This window comes from Cynoglossus semilaevis, chromosome 1, assembly GCF_000523025.1.
Source record: "Cynoglossus semilaevis isolate Cse_v1.0 chromosome 1, Cse_v1.0, whole genome shotgun sequence".
NCBI lineage: Eukaryota > Metazoa > Chordata > Actinopteri > Pleuronectiformes > Cynoglossidae > Cynoglossus > Cynoglossus semilaevis.
This window is the reverse complement of record NC_024307.1, coordinates 273,732-296,226: the sequence shown is the minus strand read 5'-3', so window position 1 is coordinate 296,226 and position 22,495 is coordinate 273,732. Positions and strand designations below refer to the sequence as shown.

The following is a 22,495-nucleotide window of genomic DNA, read 5'->3' as shown; positions in this document are numbered from 1 at the left end:
GGGCCTGCCCCCCCCCCTTTTTCTTTTTTTTTTTTTTTTTTTTTTTGGAGGGCTGTATTTGGTCTGTGTGACCACATAATTACACCTCGTTCACTGAACACATGCCCCTCTGTGATTACAGGGCTGCTGCTTGACTCGGTTAATCGCGGTCCAACACATGCTGTGAGCACATGTTGTTGAAGATGATCGGTTTTTCTGATGAACTGACTGAATAAAGAACTTCCTAACTTGTCTGCGCTAGTGTTAGGCTAGCACCATTTAAGTTTAACAGCAGCATTCTTATTATTTGTCTTTAAAAAAAAAACTACTCAACTACTTTGAGTCTTTAACTGCAGCACATGTTCCCCGATAAAATACAATATCGGTTTTACAGATTGTAATCCTATTTAGAGGAAAATAGACGACACATCTGTTTTAAGAATTCATATTATATATACATATATATATATACATATATATATTCACTTTGGATAAAAGTGTCTGCTAAATGTAATGTAGTATATACATATATGTATGTGTATGTCCGTGTATATATATGAATACACAAACATATCCAGTAAATTATATATCATACATATATATAAATATATATATGTATGATATAGGTTTCACTCTGTATATGTGTGTATACATACTCACATATTCTCATATATGTACTGTATATATACTCACATATATGCACATATATATATATATTTATATATATGTTTATATATATTTATGTATATATTTATTTTCTCTTGTGGATGGGGCCCTTTGTTACAGAGTGACACACAGATACATTGACTCAGCTCTATGTTTTCTCTAGTTAACATAAGGTTGTTACCAGGACAACAATGATCTGCAGACACTGAACTTTGAGACCAAATAGGGTTAAAAAACTCAGTTGTGACAAATAGTATAGGAGTGGATCAATGAGATTTTGTAACTCCCGACTGTAATCAGGATCACAGTGGACTGACTCACCTCTTGAAACGAGACTCTAAATCCATATTGTTCTGCTGAATACGTACAAAAACGGGGCCAATGTGCTGCGGGCCGGCATGTTGACGAATCTCTTCATTTGTTCACTCAACACTGGAGCAGCTGTTTCTGTGAGCACTTCACTTCAATCACCGTCTCTTCACTGGGCTTTGATTGGCTCTTGTTGTTCCACTGAGGAGGTGTTTCTCTGCAGCACATTTAGACCAAACAACCTCAGACTGTGGAGACTGGTCTTTAGTGGTGAGCTCCAGTCACTGATGTCAGCCTAGTCCAGACGTGGACAAACTTTTTTGACTCTGGCCGGTTCAGGAGCAGATAGATGGAGCGCTTGTGTGAGCTAAGATAAATGACATGTAAAAGTCATGCATAAAGATGCTAAAATGCTTTACGCCATCTATTGGGGTAATGTAGGTATTGCAAGCAAAAGGCAGAAGTATAATATAAATAAATTATATCATTTTGAAAAGTTTGGCGGGTCGGATTAAACAGCTGAACGGGCCACATCTGGCCCCCGGCCCTTAGTTTGCCCATGCCTGGTCTAGTCACATTTCCTGAACCAATCATTTCACTTCATGCATAGTATTTTTGCATGAAATCACAAAACAGTTTTTTTCAGTCAATGCAGAGTGACAGGCAGAACTATTAAATACTCTTACACTAGATGGCAGCAGATGGCTATGAAAACAAAACAAAAAAAGAATCAGAGCTGTTGAAGATCTTTGTATGTCTTTCTTCAATTCCTGCAAGTATATCAGCATTTGTTTGTTTTTTTCAACTAAACAGGCAGAGATTTGACACTGAGTGAGTAAATTGTGAGTTAATTGAAACTATAATATTATTATATTTCACTACACATACTTCTTGTGAGATTTTTGTTTAGGAGGGGCAGTAAAAAGAAAAAAAGAAAAAAATAGTAAGAAACATTTCTCACCAGCAGGGGTCACCAAGTGTATTTGTGGTAGGTTTGTAGATTTTTTTACATTATATTAATATTATTATTACATAATAATATAATATAATATTTTATTATAATAATAATATTATTTTGTGTTTGTATTGGAATCCAGTTGTGGGCCGGATTGGACAGTTTGGTGGACTGCATTTGGCCCACAGGCCGCCAGTTGAAGATCACTCCTTGATTTTGTACTAACTTAAAATGGAAAATATAAAAATAAAAAAAAAAGATCGTATGAAGAGAATGTTTTGCAGATTTTTTTTATTTTGTTTCAGTTTTAGTCAAAAACTTTAAGGTGACCTTAAAAAGTAGTATTTTCATAGAAATCAGTAAAGTATCTTAGCCACGATGTTCTTAGCATGAACGTGGAGTGAGTAGCCTCCTTTAGCCCTCTTCTGATAATAATGGTACTGTCCGGTCACATGACCAAAAACATGGTCGCCACTCGCTGCTTGACAGTCATGATGCAGGTGTTGTTGAAACAACAATATTTTCTTCTCTTTTTTTTTTTTTTTGTCCGTTTTGTTTCCCTTTGCCTCGCTCTGGTTCAGCTCCAGCACAAAGCCATCACACTGACACGGGATGAGATCCAAACTGCTGTGTCCCACACTGATCTGGACAAGATGTGGCAGCGAGATCTGAAGCCGCTGCTGGTTACCAGGTACCCCAGCTCCGAGGGCAGCCAAGCTGTGCAGAACGTGAGTGGTTCCTTTGACCTTAAAAACAATCAGAGTATACATTACCAACAGATATCATGTTTACTTCCTGTACGTTCTTGTTCTTGTTCTTGTTCTTGTTCTTGTTCTGCTGTTCTCAGCATATCAAAGCGACCATCGGTTCCCTGGGAGCAGGCTGGGAAGTCACGGAGGATAAATTTAGGGCTCAAACACCCTACGGCCCTCTGCCCTTCACTAACCTCATTGCCACGCTCAACCCCTCGGCCAAGCGCCGGCTGGTTCTGGCCTGTCACTTTGACTCCAAGTACTACCCACCCCAGTGGCACGGGAGGGAGTTCCTGGGTGCCACCGATTCGGCGGTTCCCTGCGCCATGTTGTTGGAGTTGGCACGAGCCCTGGATGAAGAACTGAAAGCTCAGAAGGTGGGAGTCAGAGTCAGGATTCTCTGTGAATCATCACAGTGGTTTCCTCCAAATATGTTGTCAGTGGGTGGCGCTTTGGCCCAGAGGCAATGTCTCTGTCATTGGTGTGGAACCCCAGGGTTCACCTCCTGGGCAAGTTCGAATCCCGGTTAGGGCGGTTGGTACGGTGCAGTGTGATTTAGGTGGCGACTGCTGCCCCCGCGACCCGGTAACGGATAAGCGGATGAAAATGGATGGATGGATGGATGGATGTCCGATAATATCGGCTAACCGATAATATCGGCTAACTGGTAATATCAGCCCAATATTAGCATAATTATGTAATAACTGCAAGAATCATTATCAGAGGAAAAAACGATAATGAAAACCTAATAACTCAATGGGTTTCGTTAAATGATGTATGGCCTAAAAATAGTTTTGGGGAAAAACGGCTGTATGTGAAAGTGAAAGTCACTAGATGGCATCATTGCAGCGTATTTTATAGTTTTAAAGTGACAGTGAATTATTGACACAGCACACAGTGAAAATGTGTCCAAACGGCCCATATATCGGTATCGGAAATATTTTGGCATATTGGATATCAGCAAAAACATAATATCGGACATCGCTAATTTAGAGGCCATGTTGTGTTTTCAGTTACATTGCTCTTTTACTAATTACCATGTAACTGCCACCCACATGTTTTAATTGTTGCTAATGATACCATACGTCACGTCATTGATTTAGTTTTCACACATGCTGCCGCTCGGAGCTCGTCCTGTGTGACAGCTGGAGCCGCGATCCACTGGGAAGACCGTGACAGTGTCTTTCAACCGAGGGACATGTTTATCCGACTCAGCTGTCAGCCGCAAAGGTCACGGTGGGAGAAACAGGAGTCGCTGTGAATGTAAAATCAGAGGAAAAGTCCCGTCACTTCAGTGATAAACTGAAGTGATGGAAAAATGGAAATATTTTCCCAATCTCTGTTTTCATGTCATTGCTACTTCAGTGCCACTAGAGGGCAGCAGAGGCGATGGTTTAAAAACTAAACTCTACTGTCTGCTGTTGAAGCTACTGTTCAAATGTGCAGGCTAAAATGCCTACATTAAAAATAATACATATTTATTTACGCTGTTTAAAATAAATATACTTTATATATACGTCATATGTTGCAGTATCTGTATGACGTAATATGATACATCAATACATTTATGGACACAGCTTTAGTCCAGGTGATTAGCATCTAATTTAAAATAACATCTTGATTTATTTTTTAATTATATTATATATGTTATATTTTAATTGCTCTTGATCTTCCAGCACTCTACTGTGCCATCTACTGGTAGAGCACAAGTTACATATTAGGCGGCCCCTGGGTCTACAGTTTACTGTAAATGGATGGATGAATGGATGGTTGGATGTATGGATGAATGGTTGGATGCATGGATGGAGTGACAGACTTTATTGATCCCAAGCTGGGAAATTAGAGAAATAATTTGTCCCCCCATTGACCCATCCCCCTCCTCCCTGTCCCCCCGTCTCCCCTCCCAGAACTCCAGCAGTAAGCTGACTCTTCAGTTGATCTTCTTCGATGGGGAGGAGGCCTTGTTCCACTGGGGTCCCAATGATTCCTTGTACGGCTCTCGACATCTGGCCCAGAAGATGGCGAGCACCCCACACCCGGCTGGGGCGACAGACACCAACCAACTGCACGGCATAGTACGTGACCGTTCCAAGAATTATTGTTTGTCTTTAAACCAAACATCATTTGTTGTGACAGCCTGTGATAACTGGTTCTGTTAGTGTACACAGTAGTACTGTGTACTGTCTACTCTGATAACTCCGACATTCCTGTGTGGACAGGCTCAGACACAACAACACCGTGTGGAGTTTAAGTTTTTCTATCTGAGAATGTTCTTCTTAAAAACAAAAAACATTCACGCCGTTCCCGTCTTTTCTTCTCTAGGATCTGTTTGTGTTGCTGGACCTGCTCGGAGCCCCCAGCCCACACTTTGGAAACCAGTTCGCCAGCACGACAACGTGGCTCTCCAAACTACAGAACATCGGTACTGTAGAGATGAAGTAACATTTTACTACGACTGTGGTATTACGGGATGTTTACCTGGATCAAGGTGCACCTGAAGGCAACCACTAATTAGCCCTGAAAACTATAAAACTACTAGTTATGTTGGATTAGCCGTGTTGGACCGGGGGTGGTGTCAAACATACGGCCTGCGGGCCAAACCCGGCCCATTAGGGTGTTCAATCCGGGCCGGCTTGATGATTTTTTTGAGTAAAAAATGCACAAACATTTCATGTTCAGGACATTTTCTCAAAATATATTTTATTAAATATAAATATTGTCTAATATACTTGTACTTATATGTGGGAAAACAAAAAGGAATCAGCCGTTACTGCGGATCATTACATTTTTTTGTTCAGTCTTTCGTCTGTCAGTATCAGAGTCTGAATGACCTTTGACCTGTTGTTCTGAAACATTGACAGATTATCTTGATTATCTTCTTGAATGAAAACAGTAAAGGCACATGACTGGATTCTTTTGGAATGAAGTACATTAGTAAAACTACATACTAAGTACATTTTTTTCTGTGTCCCACTGTGGTCCAGTATCAAATGACCTACGGACCGGCAGCGGTCCCCGGACCGAGGGTTGATTTAGACCACAGTATTGACTGGTCACATGACTGCCTTGTACAAACACTGTTCTTTTGTTCAGCACTTTACTCCATGATGGTCTCTTTAAAAATGTATCTTGAAGGGAAGTACCTCATGTTGCACAGCACTTGTAACGATATTTTTAGAACATAAGGACAGTCGGCCTCATTGTTATATTTTCACAGATTCTTGGGGCAAATCGGATCGTTTGATCAATAATTCTTTTCTTTCTTTGGTGACTACAAAGATTGGAATCAGCTCTTGAAGCTTAAAGAACAAATAAAAACATATGTTTTTCCCTTTTCTGTGTTCAGAGAAGCGTCTCCATTCCATGAACCATCTGTTGGACCACCCTAGCAGCGTGCAGTATTTCTGGCCTGATCGTAGTGTGGGCATCATAGAAGACGATCACCTCCCATTCCTGCGCAGAGGTATTCACTGCCACACAAAAAGGCAGGAACTACTAGATGTCATGTGTTCTATGGGTGTCTCATCTCTCCGTCCTTCTCCGTCAGGTGTTCGTGTTCTCCACCTTATCCCCTCCCCCTTCCCTTCAGTCTGGCACACGTTCCATGACGACGAGCAGAACCTGGACCGCTCCGCTATCCAGAACCTCAATAAGATTTTTCAGGTTTTCGTTCTGGAGTACCTCAACACCAGGCCTGTTGTTCCCTCAGATACTTCAAGCACTTCAGAACCTTTGACACAGGAAGCACCATAAAAAAAATATATACTTTTTTTTTTTATGTCTCACTGTTCTGAAGGTCTTTGTTGTTTCACCAACCTGTAATTACTGCTGTTTTTTCTATATATTTCATTTTCATACATATATACAGTGTGCCTTAATAGTAGGGATGTCTGATATTAACATAGATTAACAAAATAAGCTGCAATGCTGCCATCTAGTGGCTTTCACCTTCATATACAGCCGTTTTTCCCCAAAACTATATTTACGGCACACATTATTTGGTGAAGCTCAGGTGTTGGGTTATCGGGTTTTCATTATCGGCGTAAAAACTCATAACGATTCTTACACATATTACACATCCCTACTTAATAGGTTAAAAAACATCAATATACTGTATATATACGTACTATCTGTTGCTGTGTGTATAGTACAAAGTATTTAAAGGCGTATTCCAAGTATTTCAAAGTGTGTATTCAAACTGTCTGTCTCACTGACAGACTGATTGTAAACACAAGCACTGAGTAAACGCTTCCCTCAGAGCTTTACCTTTTAATGCCAGGTGTTTTATTTCACAGCCAATGGCATTCAAAGCCTACTAGGCACTCTGGGTCAGATACCCCCACAGTGGTATACACACTGGATACACATATGTGTGTATGTTATATTTGGAAATAACATAAAAATGAGCACACATATACGGTCTTAACTTTATATATACAATAATATAAATTATGTATATATATATATATGTATATATATATATACATTTTTTTATTGCCATGGAAATATATATATATATATATTTCCATGACACGGTATATATATATATATATAATGTCCCAAACCCAGCCAAAGGTTGAAAAAAAAGTGCGACTTATAGTCCAGAAAATACGGTAATTTCTCATGATCTACCAGCACTCCCTTTGAGATCTACTGGTATTGGACCCCCCCTGGTTTAGCCTATAAGGAGGCACTTGGTTCTCATGGCAGACATCTTGGATCTGCTCGACCTTTTTACGAATAGTGATCATTTGAATTCAGGATAAAACTTGAGTCCGATTTTTTTTTTTTTAATTCTATGATTTCCAAAAATCCCAGAGACAAAACAGAACATGTGGTGATTTCATAGCTACTGTATAAACGAGATCGACACATACAGGAGAGCGTATGTGTTTTCATGACAGGATGTGTGACATTTATTCCCTCCTGTGCCGTGAATCTGTTCAGTGTTTTCCATAGAGAAAAGCCGTCGGCGGCAGGAAGTGGGTGTAGCTATAAAAACACAGCATATTTAGCCCTCCTCATCCTGTCATCCTACAGTACTGGACAACGTCCTGTGCTGCTGCGCTACACGCCTCCAGGTTCAGTGCGATCCTCGTATACCTCGAGATCGATCCCAGACTGAGGACTGAAGCAGGACTTCCTGTATTTAAATAAATGTTGTTTTAGATCATGAACCAAAACACGCCACGTCTCTGATCTATTCATGTGTTTATTTGAATGTTCGTATTTCTGGAGCCTTTAATAAAGGCACTGATCCTGTTCTGATGCTAGGTCGCTGCGTGATAACAAAGGTCACCTTTTATGTGAGGAAGTGTGGCCTTTAGCAGTAATTACAGCCATACAAACGCCAGAATAGCTGGGACTCTGTGTTCAGTTTCAAGTTCCCTCTTCGGCCTTCAACCTTCTCTCCGCCTCATACATCTGGGAGCAACTGCATACAGTATATTTCACTTAAAATATAGCATAGCGCACCACCAAAAGAAAATGTCACAAATTAAACATAATAATCTTCTAGTGTCAGAGCGTCAATAATTTAATTTTTCCGTGTGAACCCCGAGCCTGTTTAGTTGAACACAATGCTTATACACTGGCAGGAATTGAAGAAAAACACAAACATTTATATATATATATATATATATATATATATATATATAGTTGTTATTGCCATCCGAGGCCACGTGGTGGAAAAGTATTTCGTTGTTTTACCAGTCACTGTTGCGCTGACAAGCCAAGACAAATTATAATTAATTCGTTTAGTTTAGTTAGAAATTAATAGTTTTCACACCAATGACGTGAAATTACACCAGATGGTCCAGAGGTTGGGTATCACTGTCGTACAGCACAGGCTAACGCAGACCACTGCAGTTCCACGCCCCTCTGCTTCACCCCACCAACAATCCCATGATTCCTATAATCCCCCTGAATTGCACGCCGTCCAAATCCCGTTTAATTCTTCCCACAGCCATGAGAACGGAACACGACTCATCCATCGATCTGAGCAGCTCTGTGTTGTTTACTGTGGGTTCAACTGACGCCAACTGTGGGATAAGAATATCTTCTCCTCCGCTTTTTATTTGTTGACTCCAACTCTACCTCAACTTGTGTTTTCTCTGCAAAACAACTCGAGTCAAAGACAGTAACAGAAGTTATTAAAAAATAAATAAACCTGACGCATCACAGTCTCTTAATAACCACTGAACTCTTATCAGCTTATGGATCAGCATCCACGTCAAAGTAGGTTTAATGCACGTCATGTGTTCATGTGCGTCAACCTGCTTACTTGCATTTAAGAAAGAACACCAGCAGAGGTCAGCGGTGAGTCGTATCCATTTGGGTGCAAATATAATAACTATTTTGAAATTATTTGTCACTAATTTATATTAAAAATGTAACTATATGAAACTTATATAACGCAAATTTGTGATAATACTCATTTGGACTACGTTGAATACTCGATATTTAAATTTGTTTCAATTCGAAAGACAGATTGGATTTTCTGAAGTCCTTTTATTTTTTTATTTTTATTTTTTTGCTGATTTTTTTTAGCTAATTCCTTTATGCATTTTTCCCAGGAGTAACTTAACATAAACCAAACAAAACAAACTGCTCAGTAAACGCCTCCAGTTTCAAACGAGGGCGGTGAACACAGAAACTACTGATTTCCACTGATGCATTCACGTTTCTCACGTATTTTCTTTGTTAACGTATTTGTATACAATATACGTCACACATTTTTGTAATGTATAGTGGGTTAACACTGAAATAAAAACATAATAACACAACACGTTTTGATTTAAAAAAAATAACCGCAAAAATAAGTATTTTCACAGCTCCAGTCCCATTTCTTTTACACTGAACACTGAGTCTGCCGAGTTTTCCCGGTGGTACGTGAAGGCAGCACTGATCCCAGACCGGTCTGTGGGTGAATAGGAGCAGTGGGGGATTTCAGAGCACTTCCACTCATGCGTGGACACAGTAGTCGAGAGAGTGGACAAAAACAGACGAGCAGCTCCGAGCAGTCACGAAGAATGTGACACAACTTTCTCTCTTCTTCTTCTTTTTTTCAATTTCATCACGATTAACCGGGGCTCGGTTTTGGTCTTTCTCTTCTATACGGTGTTATAGAAGCCATGGAGCCGATAACGAAGTGGACGCCGAAGCAAGTGGTGGACTGGATGAAAGGTAGGCTCAGCTTGGACTGCAGCACTTTATTTATTTATTTATTTTTATCTCTCCACATGTAACACACTTGTATTTAGTGTTAATGATACTGTAAACAGCAGCTGTAACTTTAGCGGTAGCTGTGTCTGTGTCTGGTTTCGTAGAAACTGCTACTGTGTGACAACATAACCTGCTCCACAACAATGAAGCCGCATCATCTACTCGGACTTGTTGAACACTTTCTCTCAGCTGTGGTTGCTATTTTCTATAAAGCCACTGTAAAGACGTCTGTCCCAGTCGTTCTATAATAATAGAAAACGCTATTTTTATTTATTTATTTTTTGTTGTTATTTGTCGCTAACTCAAAACACAGCAGTCTGTGTGTGAACAGAAAAGTGATGACAGCAAACAACTCAGTCATTTGTCATAATCTAGTGAAATTATGTTTCAGATTAGTGGCTGTCAGAATATTACCATCGTCTTTTTATATGTGACATATATGTATATATATATATACAATTTATTTACTTATATACTTTAATTTCTGCTGTGGCACAAATAAAAATAACAATTTGACCCGTGATTTAATACGTGCCCCCTATGTTTGAAACCACTGTTTGATTCAAACTACTTTACATCAACATTTATGATAAAGTCTATAAGTTTCCCTTAATCTGACGTGCAGTATTTTTTGAAGTAGTACTTTCACATACTGTATGTCCTCCCATTTTTCAAAGCTCACCTGGTATCACTTATGAAGTAATTGAGTACTTTGTATATTACTAAAAATGTCTCTATAATGTCAAATACTTAGCAGGTAATTACTTCAGGTTAACGTCTAAAAGTGCTGCATCACATGACAGGTTTTTATTTTTGGGCACATGGTTCTTTCTGAACACCTACACGGAGTTCAGAAAGTCCAATCTCTTTTGTTTCGGTTCAATAGAACCATTGTTAAATCCTTAAAACTGTTAATCGGTTCTTAGTGACTCACAGTGACCAGGTCGTTTTCAATTCTTTCAAGAAACCAAAGAAAGAAACAAAAAAGTCTTTTTCTTTTTTTTTTTTTTTTTGGTACTAACAATATTCGACTTATTCTGATTTTTGACGACTCCACTGGCACTGATTCATCAGTGAATAGTTATTGTTATTGTTATTGTTCCGTGAGGAAAGTTCCCTCTGAGTCCCTCATTAGTCAGGTCTTTGTTTTGGTGCTTTCCGTGGCCTAAAATCCCCAAACAAACCATATTCCACAGGTATAAACACACAGCGTCGGTGACATCACTGCTCTTTGAACCCAGCTCCGGCGTCAGTCATAACAAAGGTATGTGTGGTGAGGTAGTGAGGGACACCAGTCGGTATGTCAAGTATGGAGTTACTTGCGCTGCGTTCATTCCTCACACACATAAGTGAAGTGTGTGTGTGTGTGTGTGATACACTTCAGAAAAATCAGCCGGCTGTTTATGTTACACCGACGTGTTTGTCTTTGCCCCCGACTGTCCCCAGCATTTTGGACAACTCCCAAAAGAAAACACAGGTGATTTCCTTTTCTCTCGTTTGTTGAAGTGAGGACAGATTTGAACGCACGTGTCAGGAAACTCCTAGCCCAGACTTTAATTAGTTACTCATATGTAGCAGGAAAAATGAAAACATTAAATCATTAATACTTTCTAGTAGGGATGTCCGATATTAACCTCTGGTTGATGTCCGATATGCTAATATTGTCCGATATCAACTGATACCGCTCACTATGTCGACTGATTAAAGCAGTGTTTTTCAATTATTTTCAAGAAAAAAAATACACCTCGTTTTGTCTGCAGGGGCCGCTGTGCAGTAAACAGCACAAAACCAACATATGGGTTGCAAACCACAGACCTAGTCTGGCTGTAGACTTTGTCTTTGTAATCCTGTCCTACCGAGAACGAGCTCATCATGTTGAATGGGAGGTCATGGCCTCGTGTTGACCCATTCACACCAACGGCAAACACGGGTGTTTCCAGAGATGTTACCACTGTGTGAAAGAGCGCCTCGTAAGTGCCGTGTGCGGACCTTTGCTCTCATTTGCCTCAGGTTGTTTTTCCCACCAAGACACTGGGGTTTTGTGTATTGAGGCACTTGCTAATCACTTGCATTGTTCTAGAGGATCAAGCGGTGGTTGGTGGAAGTTGGTGGAAACTGGTGAAAGGGCGTTTTAGTTCGTTTAATTTAAACACTGTTTTAATGTGTTGGGAGGCTGTAGAAGCCCTGAGGCTCTCATTGGATCAACCACATGGTCTGGTCCTCCAGCTGGACCTGTGGTGTCATGTGATGACTGTGCCATATGTCATGTGTGTCAGCTCTCTTGCCCTGAGGGGGAATAATGCACTTTTCTGATGACAGTAATGGCTGTAGGACGTAACAGGTTTTAACAGAAACTGAAAGAAATGCGCCGTTCTATGTTGACGATGTGTTGTTGTTGGAGTTGATTCATGATGAGCTGGGACATTAGTGCGTTGACTTCCACCCTGAGATCACAAAGTCAAAAGTCATTTTCCAAATATAGTCCTGAATTCGTAGGGGCGGGGCTTCAGCGGAGACATGTTGGCACGCAGCGAGGAAATGTTTAGCTTCAATTCAACCCAATATGTTTTCATCCGTGAACACAATCTCTTTTTGTCCTCACTGCTCGTCTGCCCTGTGGCAACAAATGGGAGAGTGACTGCCAAGATTTAACAAGGCGACCTCGACATAAAAACCTACACAGCTGCTGTCCGACCCAATGGTTTTCCAGCCGTTCCGTCCACACTGGACGTCCTCCAACATCTTCTATACTTAAACACTGGCTAATCAAGTTACAAAGCCATATATTTGGACGGGGGATTGGGCATGTGATGGTTTCTGATGAACTTTATTGGAGGGTCATGATTAAAGTCCTGCTGACCTAGTGGCTTATATTCACATAACCCCCCCCCCACCTCCCCTCCAGTTTAAACCAAACTGTCTTTATTGACACATACATCTAAGGCCAGACTCTGTTATCCTGCGATGGAATGTGCGCAAGGCCTCGGTTGCAGATGTGTCCCTGTCTTCTGTGGCTGTTCCCCATAACAGGAAGTCTGGTACGAATGTTGATTTATCAGCAGGTTGTGTTATATAAGTCATTATCTCATGAGTGTCACGAGGTTGGAGAAATATAAGCGGTTGCAGAGGTGACTGTGGTCGTATCCTGCCTCTCAAGTAGCACCGGAGTGTGAAGGAGGTTAATTGGCCTGTCATGGGGGGGCGGGTTGGATACCATTCGTTTTGAAGGATTTCAACTTCAAATGTAGCACCTCCTTTGGAGGATGTGGGGTACTTTTGTTACCATGTGTTCTGCCAGAGCATTACATCGACCATATCTACGCGGTTCTGTCTTAAGCTTGGTCAGGGTTCCCAAATGTCCTGGAAAATACTTAACAAATTATATGGTTGTGGAAACCTAATGGAAAAAAATAAAAGAAAAAAAAAAGGCCTGGAAATGCTCAAGGTATCCTAGGAATTATCGTATTACTACAAGTCAATCTGTCAGCTAGCAGCTGTAAATGTCCTTGAACAGCCTTGAGGTTAATTTAGGGTTCCCAAGTGTCCTAGAAAATCTGGATAATAATCAATAAATTATAAGGTTGTGAAAAACTTATGGAAAAATTAGTAGGGAAGAAAATGTCTGGAAGTGCTCACGGTATTCTACAAAAAAATATCATATTACTATAAGTGATCTGTCAGCTAGCAGCAGGGTTAGGGTTAGAAGTATTTTTTTTAGAAATATTGAATTCTTTTCAAACATTTTAATCACTGCAAAAATCATGACTTCATTACTTTAGGATTTCAAGGTGGTCCAAGCTGCAGCTCTGGGTCTGTGAAGGGACAAAAGTATTTGGCTCTTCAGTCCACTCCACTGGTTCCAGTGATGGATGCCTTCAGCGCTCCTATCTACTGAGCTGATAGTGAGGTGAGGCCGATGATGAGCGCTAATCCTCGTCTGACCAAACACCAGCGTCAACAGACGATGTGCAGTCACCTCTACCTTATAAAGGCATCTCCTGCCTCTGGTGTGGTACCGGCTTCATTGAACAAGTGAAAGTCTATGTTTGGAAAGCCAACACTGGCACCGTTAATCCAGTTTGGCCACAGTTATAGTTTATAGTTTCTGTAAAATAAGATTCCAAAACGTTGTCGCAATCAATCGAGATTTTTGACCGGCAGGAATCGGCCTAGTTTGCACACAGAGGCTAAAAAAAATGTGTTCAAATGAAATTCATTCTTCCCTCGATGCCCTTTTGTCTTTTACCAGGTTAAGTCACTCCGTCATTCAGCCTTTAAAATCGACCCATTGTGTGTCATTGATGGGGAGATAACCGTGTTAGCCTTGCACAGAAAAAGGCCTTTAGAGTTCAGGAGTAGTGCTGTAAGTAGACTCCCCCCCTGGGACTGATGTCTGAAAGGCATTGCCACGGTTTCGTTCCTGTCGGCCCCTCCGTGTCCCGTTTCTCACATAGCCCGCTGTCCCAGCCTTGAAGCCCCAGGAGCTTTAACGCATCAGGAACTCAAAAAAAAAAAAAAAAATAGATGTCACTGTGTTGAGGATCAAACAACAAAAGTGTTGATTCTGTTGATTAGCACAATACTGTTTTTAATTCCGTGGTTGGACTTCCTGTTTTTGGTTATTGTGAAATGCGAAGTGCGGCAAAATTTATCATGAGAATTTGAGTATTTTTATGTGGGCTATATATCCATTATATTCGGCCAGATTCTGACAACTACTGGATGGACTTTGCTCTAATTTGCTCTCGGAACTCAGAACTGTTTGGTGGTCGTTCTCCCAGATGTTCCCAGGTTTTCCCTTAGTCCTAGTCCCGGACCATAGACCCAGTGTTTTCAACCGGTGTTATTATCGTCATCATCCCACCTCTGCCAGCTTGGTATTGACCAGTTTGCCCTTTTATAAGAATTTAAAATGTGCACTATAAATCTCTGATCATCTCATGTGGCTTTGATAATATTAGGCCCTGATTTGCCTTAAGAGACCCTGTCTATATCAGAGTATCTGGACCAATCAGGTGTCACTTTTTGGTCACCATCTCTTCCTCTATTTATAACACTTAAACTGTGGTAAAATTTAACCACTATAACATGGGACAGGAATATATTGTGTAGTCATCAGCAGGTTTGTGATTAAGAACAACATCGTCATGCGGTAATGAGTTACTTCTGACTTGTCTGTACAAATCTGTACGTATTAAAAACCGCCGACAGAAACCATAGATTTTCTCATGGTAAACTTATCTGAACAAATTTGAAGTGTTCTTCCAGAACTCTTTGCGAAGCGATTTTTTTTTTTTTGGAAGCTCTTTTCTTCGCTGCCTTCGTCTGTTCCTGTTGACCGTGTTTACATCAACACAAAGCTATAGGTCTAGGTTCAAAAGGCTCTAATATTATGGTAAATACAAGTAACCTTACTAGTAATGGTACGCCCCCTGCCTACATCTGCTGGTTTTGCAGAATGCAGATCATGACATTCCCATAATGTCCCTAAATACAATGTTGGCCAGGGGTTTTCAAACATACGGGCCGTGGGCCAAAACCAGCCCGGCAGGGGTTCAATCTGTCCCACTTTGTGATTTGAAAGTTTTGAAAAAAAAGAACAAACTCTTCATGTTGGTGATGTTTTGTCAAATTAGATTTCATTCAATATGAATCTTTTCTGATGTACTTATTTGCAGGAAAACAAGAGGAGGGAAGGGGGGGGGCATGGACTTATTGTTATTTATAGGTAATTATGTTTTGATTGTGCTGGTCCGGTCCACAAATATGGGCCGTATGTGGCCCCTGAACCAGAATGAGATTGACACTCCTGATGTAGGTGTGGCTAGCAGCAGCAGCAGCAGCAGCAGCAGCATATTGAAGTCTCACATTGCTGCTGCTGTAGTTCCTTGTTCAAACGTTGGTGAAATGGAAAGGGGGGTTGTGGGGGGGGGGCTACGTCTGTGTTGTTACTGCCTGTCAAAGCAGCGCGAGTGCAGTTATGCTCAAATAATAACAGAACGTAAGAGGAATGCAGGGAACTGGTTTTTTATTTTTCCTTCCCTGACGTCGGAGGACTGAGCAGTCAAAACAGGTCGCACACGTCCTTTGTTGCGTTCAGGACCATCGGTTGCTGCTAACGGACTTGAATTGCCGAAGTCGGTCCAGATCAGCGTTCCCCTTCACTGACCAAATACACACAGAACTCTTTCATCTCACCACTGGAAAGGGCAGCAGCGGCACGATGATTATGAAGTGATCTGTAATTTTACGAACTGTTACCCACTTGTGGTTTTTCAGCCCGGCAGTTGGGCTGGTGCCAGATCAGAGCGGGTTTTTTTAACATGTCCAGACTAGTCCTCCGCTGAGCGTGAGCGAATTCCTGTACGGCCATTAAGACAGTTTTTAAAATTGCAGTCCTGCGGTTGAACTTAATGAGGACAGTTGACCCGGTGATCACGCTGTTGTTCATCACGTCTGAGCTGTTATTGTTTGTGGGCTCCCGTTCATGTTTTCACTTGCAGTGAAATGTGTTTGAATCCGTCAGCGCCGTTGCACAATTAAAGAGTGCCTGGAGACACGACAGTGTGAGACAGTGTGAGTTTGTGTTTACACAAAAGCGTGGAACGAGTAAAGCTTCTTTTAGCCATACTTTAAAATTTAAAAAAATAAAAGGAGATTAAAGGAGAGCTTCAATTTTTTTGGGCAGGTTTTCTGGAGCGCACAACAACACCGTGCGCTGCTATGACAGGTCATTAAGGTCACAGGTGATGTGTTCGCCTTTCAATTAATCACATGTTAATACATGTTGTGTGAATCCAGGGAAACATATATACCATGTATAATTACAACTCATTAGTCAAACATAGAATATCTGCCAACAAACATGAAGAAATCTTTCTCAGTAACCATTCAGTCAGATACCAGTGAAGGATCCTCAAACGTCAGTAGGATTTTTGTTGTTACACTTCTCGACTCTCTGAGGTCTCAAGGTCGCCTCGCTGTGATGTTGCCAGAGGCCAAAACCTCGAGTCATTGATGTCATATTGCAATGACATTGAACCTCAAGGTTGGAAACAGCAATACTTTGTCAAACAAAGTAGTTGTTTGGATCAAGGATCTCGTCTCCGAGAGGATTTACAAAGGATATTAAGTTAGCAAAGTGGTTTCTGAATTTGTTTGAGCAGGGAGTGGCCGCTCCTGGAACTGAAGATACAATCATGGGGGAATCATGACGACTCTGTCTTTTGTTTCTGTCACTGCAGACTCCTGGGAAAAAAAACAAAACTCCCCACCTGCCCTTTATGTTTGTTTGTACGTATGCGCCCTTTACAGTCAACACATGACTGTCCCTTTCTTGATATGTCGTAAGTGCGAGGGGGGCGGGGGAATCTCAGGAGCTGCTGAGAATACAAACAAACCTCACCTGCCAATGGACTGAGGTTTGTGCGGTGAGGAACCCACGCGTTAGTGTTGTTAAACAAAATGTTAGCGCGTCCCTCGAGAGCGTCCTTTTAAATAGATAGATAGAACTTTATGAATCCCTCGGGAAATTAAGGAAGAGTTAATTTTCCCACATACGGTGCAGGAATGTGTCAGTGTGGCTGCGTCACAGGTGCCCTGTCCTGGCGTGTGCTGTTGACACACTGGCATTCTTACCGCTACCTTTCAATTAAGATGAGTCACCCTTGGCCACCCGCGGCCGTCTCACAGCAGGGAGAACAGGATCAGCGGCCCACACCGTGTGGGCTGCCTAGTGATGTCGTACATTGTTTAACATTTTCTTGGTGAGTCATGGAGAAGCATTGGGGAAAGTTAAAGGACCTTTGATGTCGGCCAAGGCTGGCAAAGGCTTTTCCTAAGTTGCGTCGGAAAGAGCGCTTGGCTATAAATCGTGTTCATCCCTCATTCCACTTCCCTCTTCCTCTGCTTCTTTTTAGAGAGCTTGATCATAGACTTTACTCAGGAGAATGGATGGTTACGACCTATAGTTCGGCTGGCTCAGGAAATACCTTCGTATAAATGTACGTTTGTAGTATTTGTGGTCTCCATCATCACATTTCAAATGCCAAGCTGTCACTTTGAATACTGGAAAACACCGGGCTCAAAGTGATCTTTGGTTCACGGGTGTATACAACCTAATTAGATGTCAAGTGGGCGGGACCAGTAGCATCACAACATAATTAACTATAAATATCCAAGTCCATGTTTTTCACTTTGTATACAACCTAAAGAAGTACAAGTGTTTGCGTTTTTTTTTTGTTTTTTTTTTCAAAATTCATCAAGTGGACCAGACTGAACACCCTTACGGACCAGTTTTGGCCCACGGGGCATATGTTTGACATCCCTGACCAAGAATGATACCAGAAAATCATGTCCAATCTACCTCTGCTTTCGTCACTGAACGGTCTTGTCCATTCCTTGCGGGTTGTGGGCAGCAAAGCTAATCAGGATCCCTCAAGAACCTCACCAAGTTTTTCAACTTAACTTTAACGAGATTTGAAAAAGGAATTTGCTCTTAAAGACGTTAATGACATTCAGTAGGCCCCAGTCCAAGGGAAACAACAGCAGCCAACTATATAAGGAAGCACGAAGTTGTGTATATACGTAATTTAAAGTCTTGTGTCTCGCCTGTCATAAACGTCCCTTTAATGAAAGGCCAAGGATTCTCACACGACATAAAACACTGATGGGAAAAATGGACGTTTTTTTAACTTTACTACAATATTCCCATGGCAAACTAAGTAAGTGGAGCCTGTTTCCTTAACCAAACCTAGTTCATCTTTATTGTGGTTTCCATAGGCAGCTATTATGGCGCTGGTAAACTGCTCTGTAATCAGCATGCAGGGCCACCCTGCTCATGCACTCAACATGCAATAGGGATGCAACCCTTTCACAGAATTCACCGGCATTTTCTTCTTCTTCTTCTTCTTCAACCTGTTTGTGCGACTGTGACTTTGAACCCAGGAAGAGTGGCGATGTCTCAAATGTGGTCACTGTGCTTCATATTCTTTCCTTGTCTTTTTTTTTTCCCCATCTGCCCTTTGTCGCTCCTTCTCCTTGTCCTTTTTTTTCTCTTCCGTTCCTGTCTCCTTGCGACATCTCTTTAATTACAGTTTGCAGTAAAACAATGCACAGTCAGAATGAGTGAGTGTTTTCGGTGGACTTGTTGACACACAGGCAGCACTGTCAGTTATCCAACTATGACTCGGGCCACACAGAATGAAAGTCCTTTTTCGTTCTCTGGTTTAACACCTATTGGGATTAGAACCGGAACACGCAGGACCACTCCTGAATTCCTGAAGGTCTCAGTTGTGTGTTTGGAGTTTTTTTGGGACATAAATACTGTGACTATCTTGGGTCCCTTGTCAACATGCGGAACCACAACAATATGAGCATTGGAGGGGCCAGGAAAGACGGAAGATTGTGGTGGGTGGGGATGCAGGGCTGCGAGGCTGGGAAGAAAAGGGGAGGGGGGAGAGGGAGGGGGTGGTGGAGCATTTCTAAAGGCTTTGTTGCCTTCTTTGGCGGGTGTTTATGCTAGTGGTAATGAGCTGCACCATGGCCAGACGGCCTACTGACTGGAGAGTGATATGTCTTTGCATCGGCCTAAGAGGCCACTGATCCAATCAGTTGTTTTGTTTTTTTTGTTTGTTTGTTTTTTACGCTCCTTGTTTTGCTTATGAATTGATCAGTATTTGACAACACACTCATAAATTACTCAAAAATAAACGTCGTCTGCTCGTTAATGTTAGAAGAAATTCTGCCAAGAAAGTAACAGATAATTTACACTTGACGCGATTAGGCAACATTGTTTGGCTTCTTGACATACCAACGCGCCTGCGGTGGTTTGTTTCCTCCCTCACTCAACCGTCTGTCTCGCTTTATCTCGTCGTTTGTTTTCATCTGCCTACGACCACAAACCATTACGTGTGGATCATGTGACTTCCCTACATACCTCCCATGACCTCCTGTGCTCTTCGGCTTTGACCCCAAACTATTTACACAAAATCACCCTTTAACCCCGTCCAGCCAACGTTAGTCGGCGATGTCCACCACTCAAAGTTTGAAGAGTTTAGAAACTTGATGAGGTCACAAACAATGTGCCTGAGGAGGTGCTACTGTTGGTGTGCTTCATCCCCAGCAGCCCCCCCCGCCCCCCCAACTTTGACCCATTCTTTTCTCATCAGTCATCGTCCATCACCCTGTAAGAGACAGAGCTGCCTTTGTCTGTCCGTGGAAGGACTGGTCTCAGCTGCTTTTTCTCACTTGGCGAAGCCCACTTGGGACGTGTCGCTGACGTTTTGTCTTCGCCTGTGTTTCACATTAGGGTACATGAAGTGAAACACCCTTTTGTGAGCGGGAGGAAGCAATGATAAGATTAAAACACGGGTCATGTCGGGTCACGGCCTGTTAGGGCAGTCAAAACAGACGTCGTTCGAAGCTCGTCTTGTGACAAGCAGGAAGTACTGATCCAGTTACCAAACGCTGAAGTTGAAATGAACAGAAAAGATTCTTCTGTTGGTTGGGCCTAGATTAGAAACTCAACTTGCTGAGTCTGGTGATGTGGAGCACCACCGTTGTGTGACTCCTGTCCCCAGTTCCCATTGGAAGGGCTTGTCCACTGTGTGCACAGACTTTGTTGTCGTCCTGTGAAGTCATGCAGTAGAGGATAGCTTAGCGGTCGCCGCAGAAAGCTTTTTCTTTCTTTCTAATTACAACACAGCCTGGTCCACCCAGGGACTATTGTGCCGGAGCGATGAGAATTCCCACAATGGCACTGCTCAGCTGAGAACAATGGGTCGAATTCCTGAACATTCCCCACAGGTTCATAGGCCGCGCTGACGAATAAAGACAGTGGAGTTACAGTGGCAGCGCCATTCTACACCCAGTGGCTATCCCACTGACCACCCCAGTGGGGGTATTGGTTTGTGTTGGTGTGTGTGTGTGTGTGTGTGGGAGGTTGCAGCTCCCAGCGGGAGTAAAGTGAAGGGTTTAAAAGTGGGGGAGGTGAAGGGGCTTTTAGTTCTTTCTGAAGGAGGCGAAAGAATGTTCAGTGTAATCAAAACTGTGAGAACCAGAAGCTGCGTTGTTGATTACAACTGTTTACCATATCGGTCAGAGCGGCCTGTAGAGGGCACCAGACCTTATTGGACCTCTTTAACATTTACATTTATGCATTTATCAGATACTTTTATCCAATGTGACTTACAGGATGTGGATTAATGTGGTTCCTCTGGGAATTGAACTCTGGACTCTCTGCGTCCGATGCAAAGATTCTCTTTAGGAGTGACAAAAATGGACAGGATCAGGAATGAGGTCATTAGAGGGACAACACAGACAGGAAGGTTTGGAGAAAAAGCTAGAGAAGCCAGATTGAGATGGTTTGGACATGTGCAGAGGAGGGACAGTGGATACATTGGTAGAAGAATGTTAGAGATGGAGCTACCAGGTAGGAGAAAGAGAGGAAGGCCAAAGAGGAGATATATGGATGCAGTGAGGGAGGACATGCAGATAGTTGGAGTCAGAGTAGAAGATACAGAGAACAGGGAGAGATGGAAATCAATGATTTGCTGTGGCAACCCCTGAAAAAGGGACAAAGCCGAAAGAAAAAGAAGACTTACTTGTGACTTGCAAAGCAATGACTTGGTCCCACCTCTGCTGTCCAGTAGCTCTAGCTCTAGCAGTACACTCTGCTAAGGCATTGCCCAGGGACACAAGATCAGTTCTACCAGTGTATGCCGGGCAATGTACAATAGTACAAAAGCTGAAGGAAGAGAGAGAGCATGGCATAAGTCTTTCAAAAGATGAGCATGTTTTACTGGACTGCCTGATGATGTGGAGAAATCACGAAGATACCACATAGCTGTGTGTGTGTGGCAAGCATTAAAAACATATTTACTATCAGTGTAAATTGTGACTGGAAAACCAGAAGCATAGCGGAGCGCCATGCACATAGCTTTCAGTTCTGCTGCTTGAGCAGAAAAGAAGATGGAAGTGTGTCAGAGAGCAACACTGAAGTAAGAGTTGTCACAGCGTATGCAGTACAGGTGACACCAAAGGTGTCTTTCACAGATGAACCATCAGTAAACAACCAAAGTGAACCAGGAACTGGTTGATCTGACAGGTCTGGTCTGGGTAAATAAGTAGTCAAAGAACAGTCTAGACAGTTATGTGCTTCACCATCTTGTGATGTAGGCAGAAGTGTAGCAGGATTCAAAGTTGTACATCTAATCACAGTCAGATGAGGCTGTGAAAGTAATGTAGTCATGCAGTGTAGATGTCGTGCAGGTGACAGAAAAGAAATACGGTTCTGATTCAGCAGTACTGAGACTGCATGTGGGACATGAAGTGTGAGAAGGTGATAAAGTACAAGGTCAGCACAAGCTATCACTGCTTCTGCAGCTGCAACAACAGCTTGTACACACGGTGGCAAGCCTGCAGACACATTATCTAGCCGTTTGGAGTAATAGCACAATGGTCGTTGTGATGGGCCGTGTTTTTGAGTCAACACAGCAGTCGTGTCCATCTTTTGAATCACAGTAAAGGCTAAAGGGTTTGTTATAGTCAGGTAATTTTAGAGACACTACGGATTGTAGTGCTGTTTTCAATGGAGCCATGCACCTTAAAT

The 22,495-nt window shown here is 42.0% G+C and overlaps 2 protein-coding genes across 3 annotated transcripts in view; both read left to right on the top strand.

Moving 5' to 3' along the window:
* Positions 1–6,420, top strand: part of qpct (glutaminyl-peptide cyclotransferase) — a 27,551-nt gene extending 21,131 nt beyond the window's left edge. For both annotated transcript variants that reach the window (XM_008314353.3, XM_008313572.3), the window contains exons 2-7: positions 2,491–2,637; positions 2,757–3,038; positions 4,569–4,736; positions 4,984–5,083; positions 6,008–6,124; positions 6,209–6,420. In XM_008314353.3, the coding sequence (XP_008312575.1) occupies positions 2,491–2,637; positions 2,757–3,038; positions 4,569–4,736; positions 4,984–5,083; positions 6,008–6,124; positions 6,209–6,414 (1,020 nt within the window). In that variant the 3' untranslated portion in view covers positions 6,415–6,420. The remainder of the gene's footprint in view (positions 1–2,490; positions 2,638–2,756; positions 3,039–4,568; positions 4,737–4,983; positions 5,084–6,007; positions 6,125–6,208) is intronic.
* A 3,175-nt stretch (positions 6,421–9,595) lies between these two features.
* The window catches only part of cnksr3 (cnksr family member 3), a 38,704-nt gene continuing 25,804 nt past the window's right edge, over positions 9,596–22,495 (top strand). Inside the window, exon 1 of the mRNA XM_008309345.3 lies at positions 9,596–9,846. Within this exon, the coding sequence (XP_008307567.1) occupies positions 9,795–9,846 (52 nt within the window). The 5' untranslated portion in view covers positions 9,596–9,794. The remainder of the gene's footprint in view (positions 9,847–22,495) is intronic.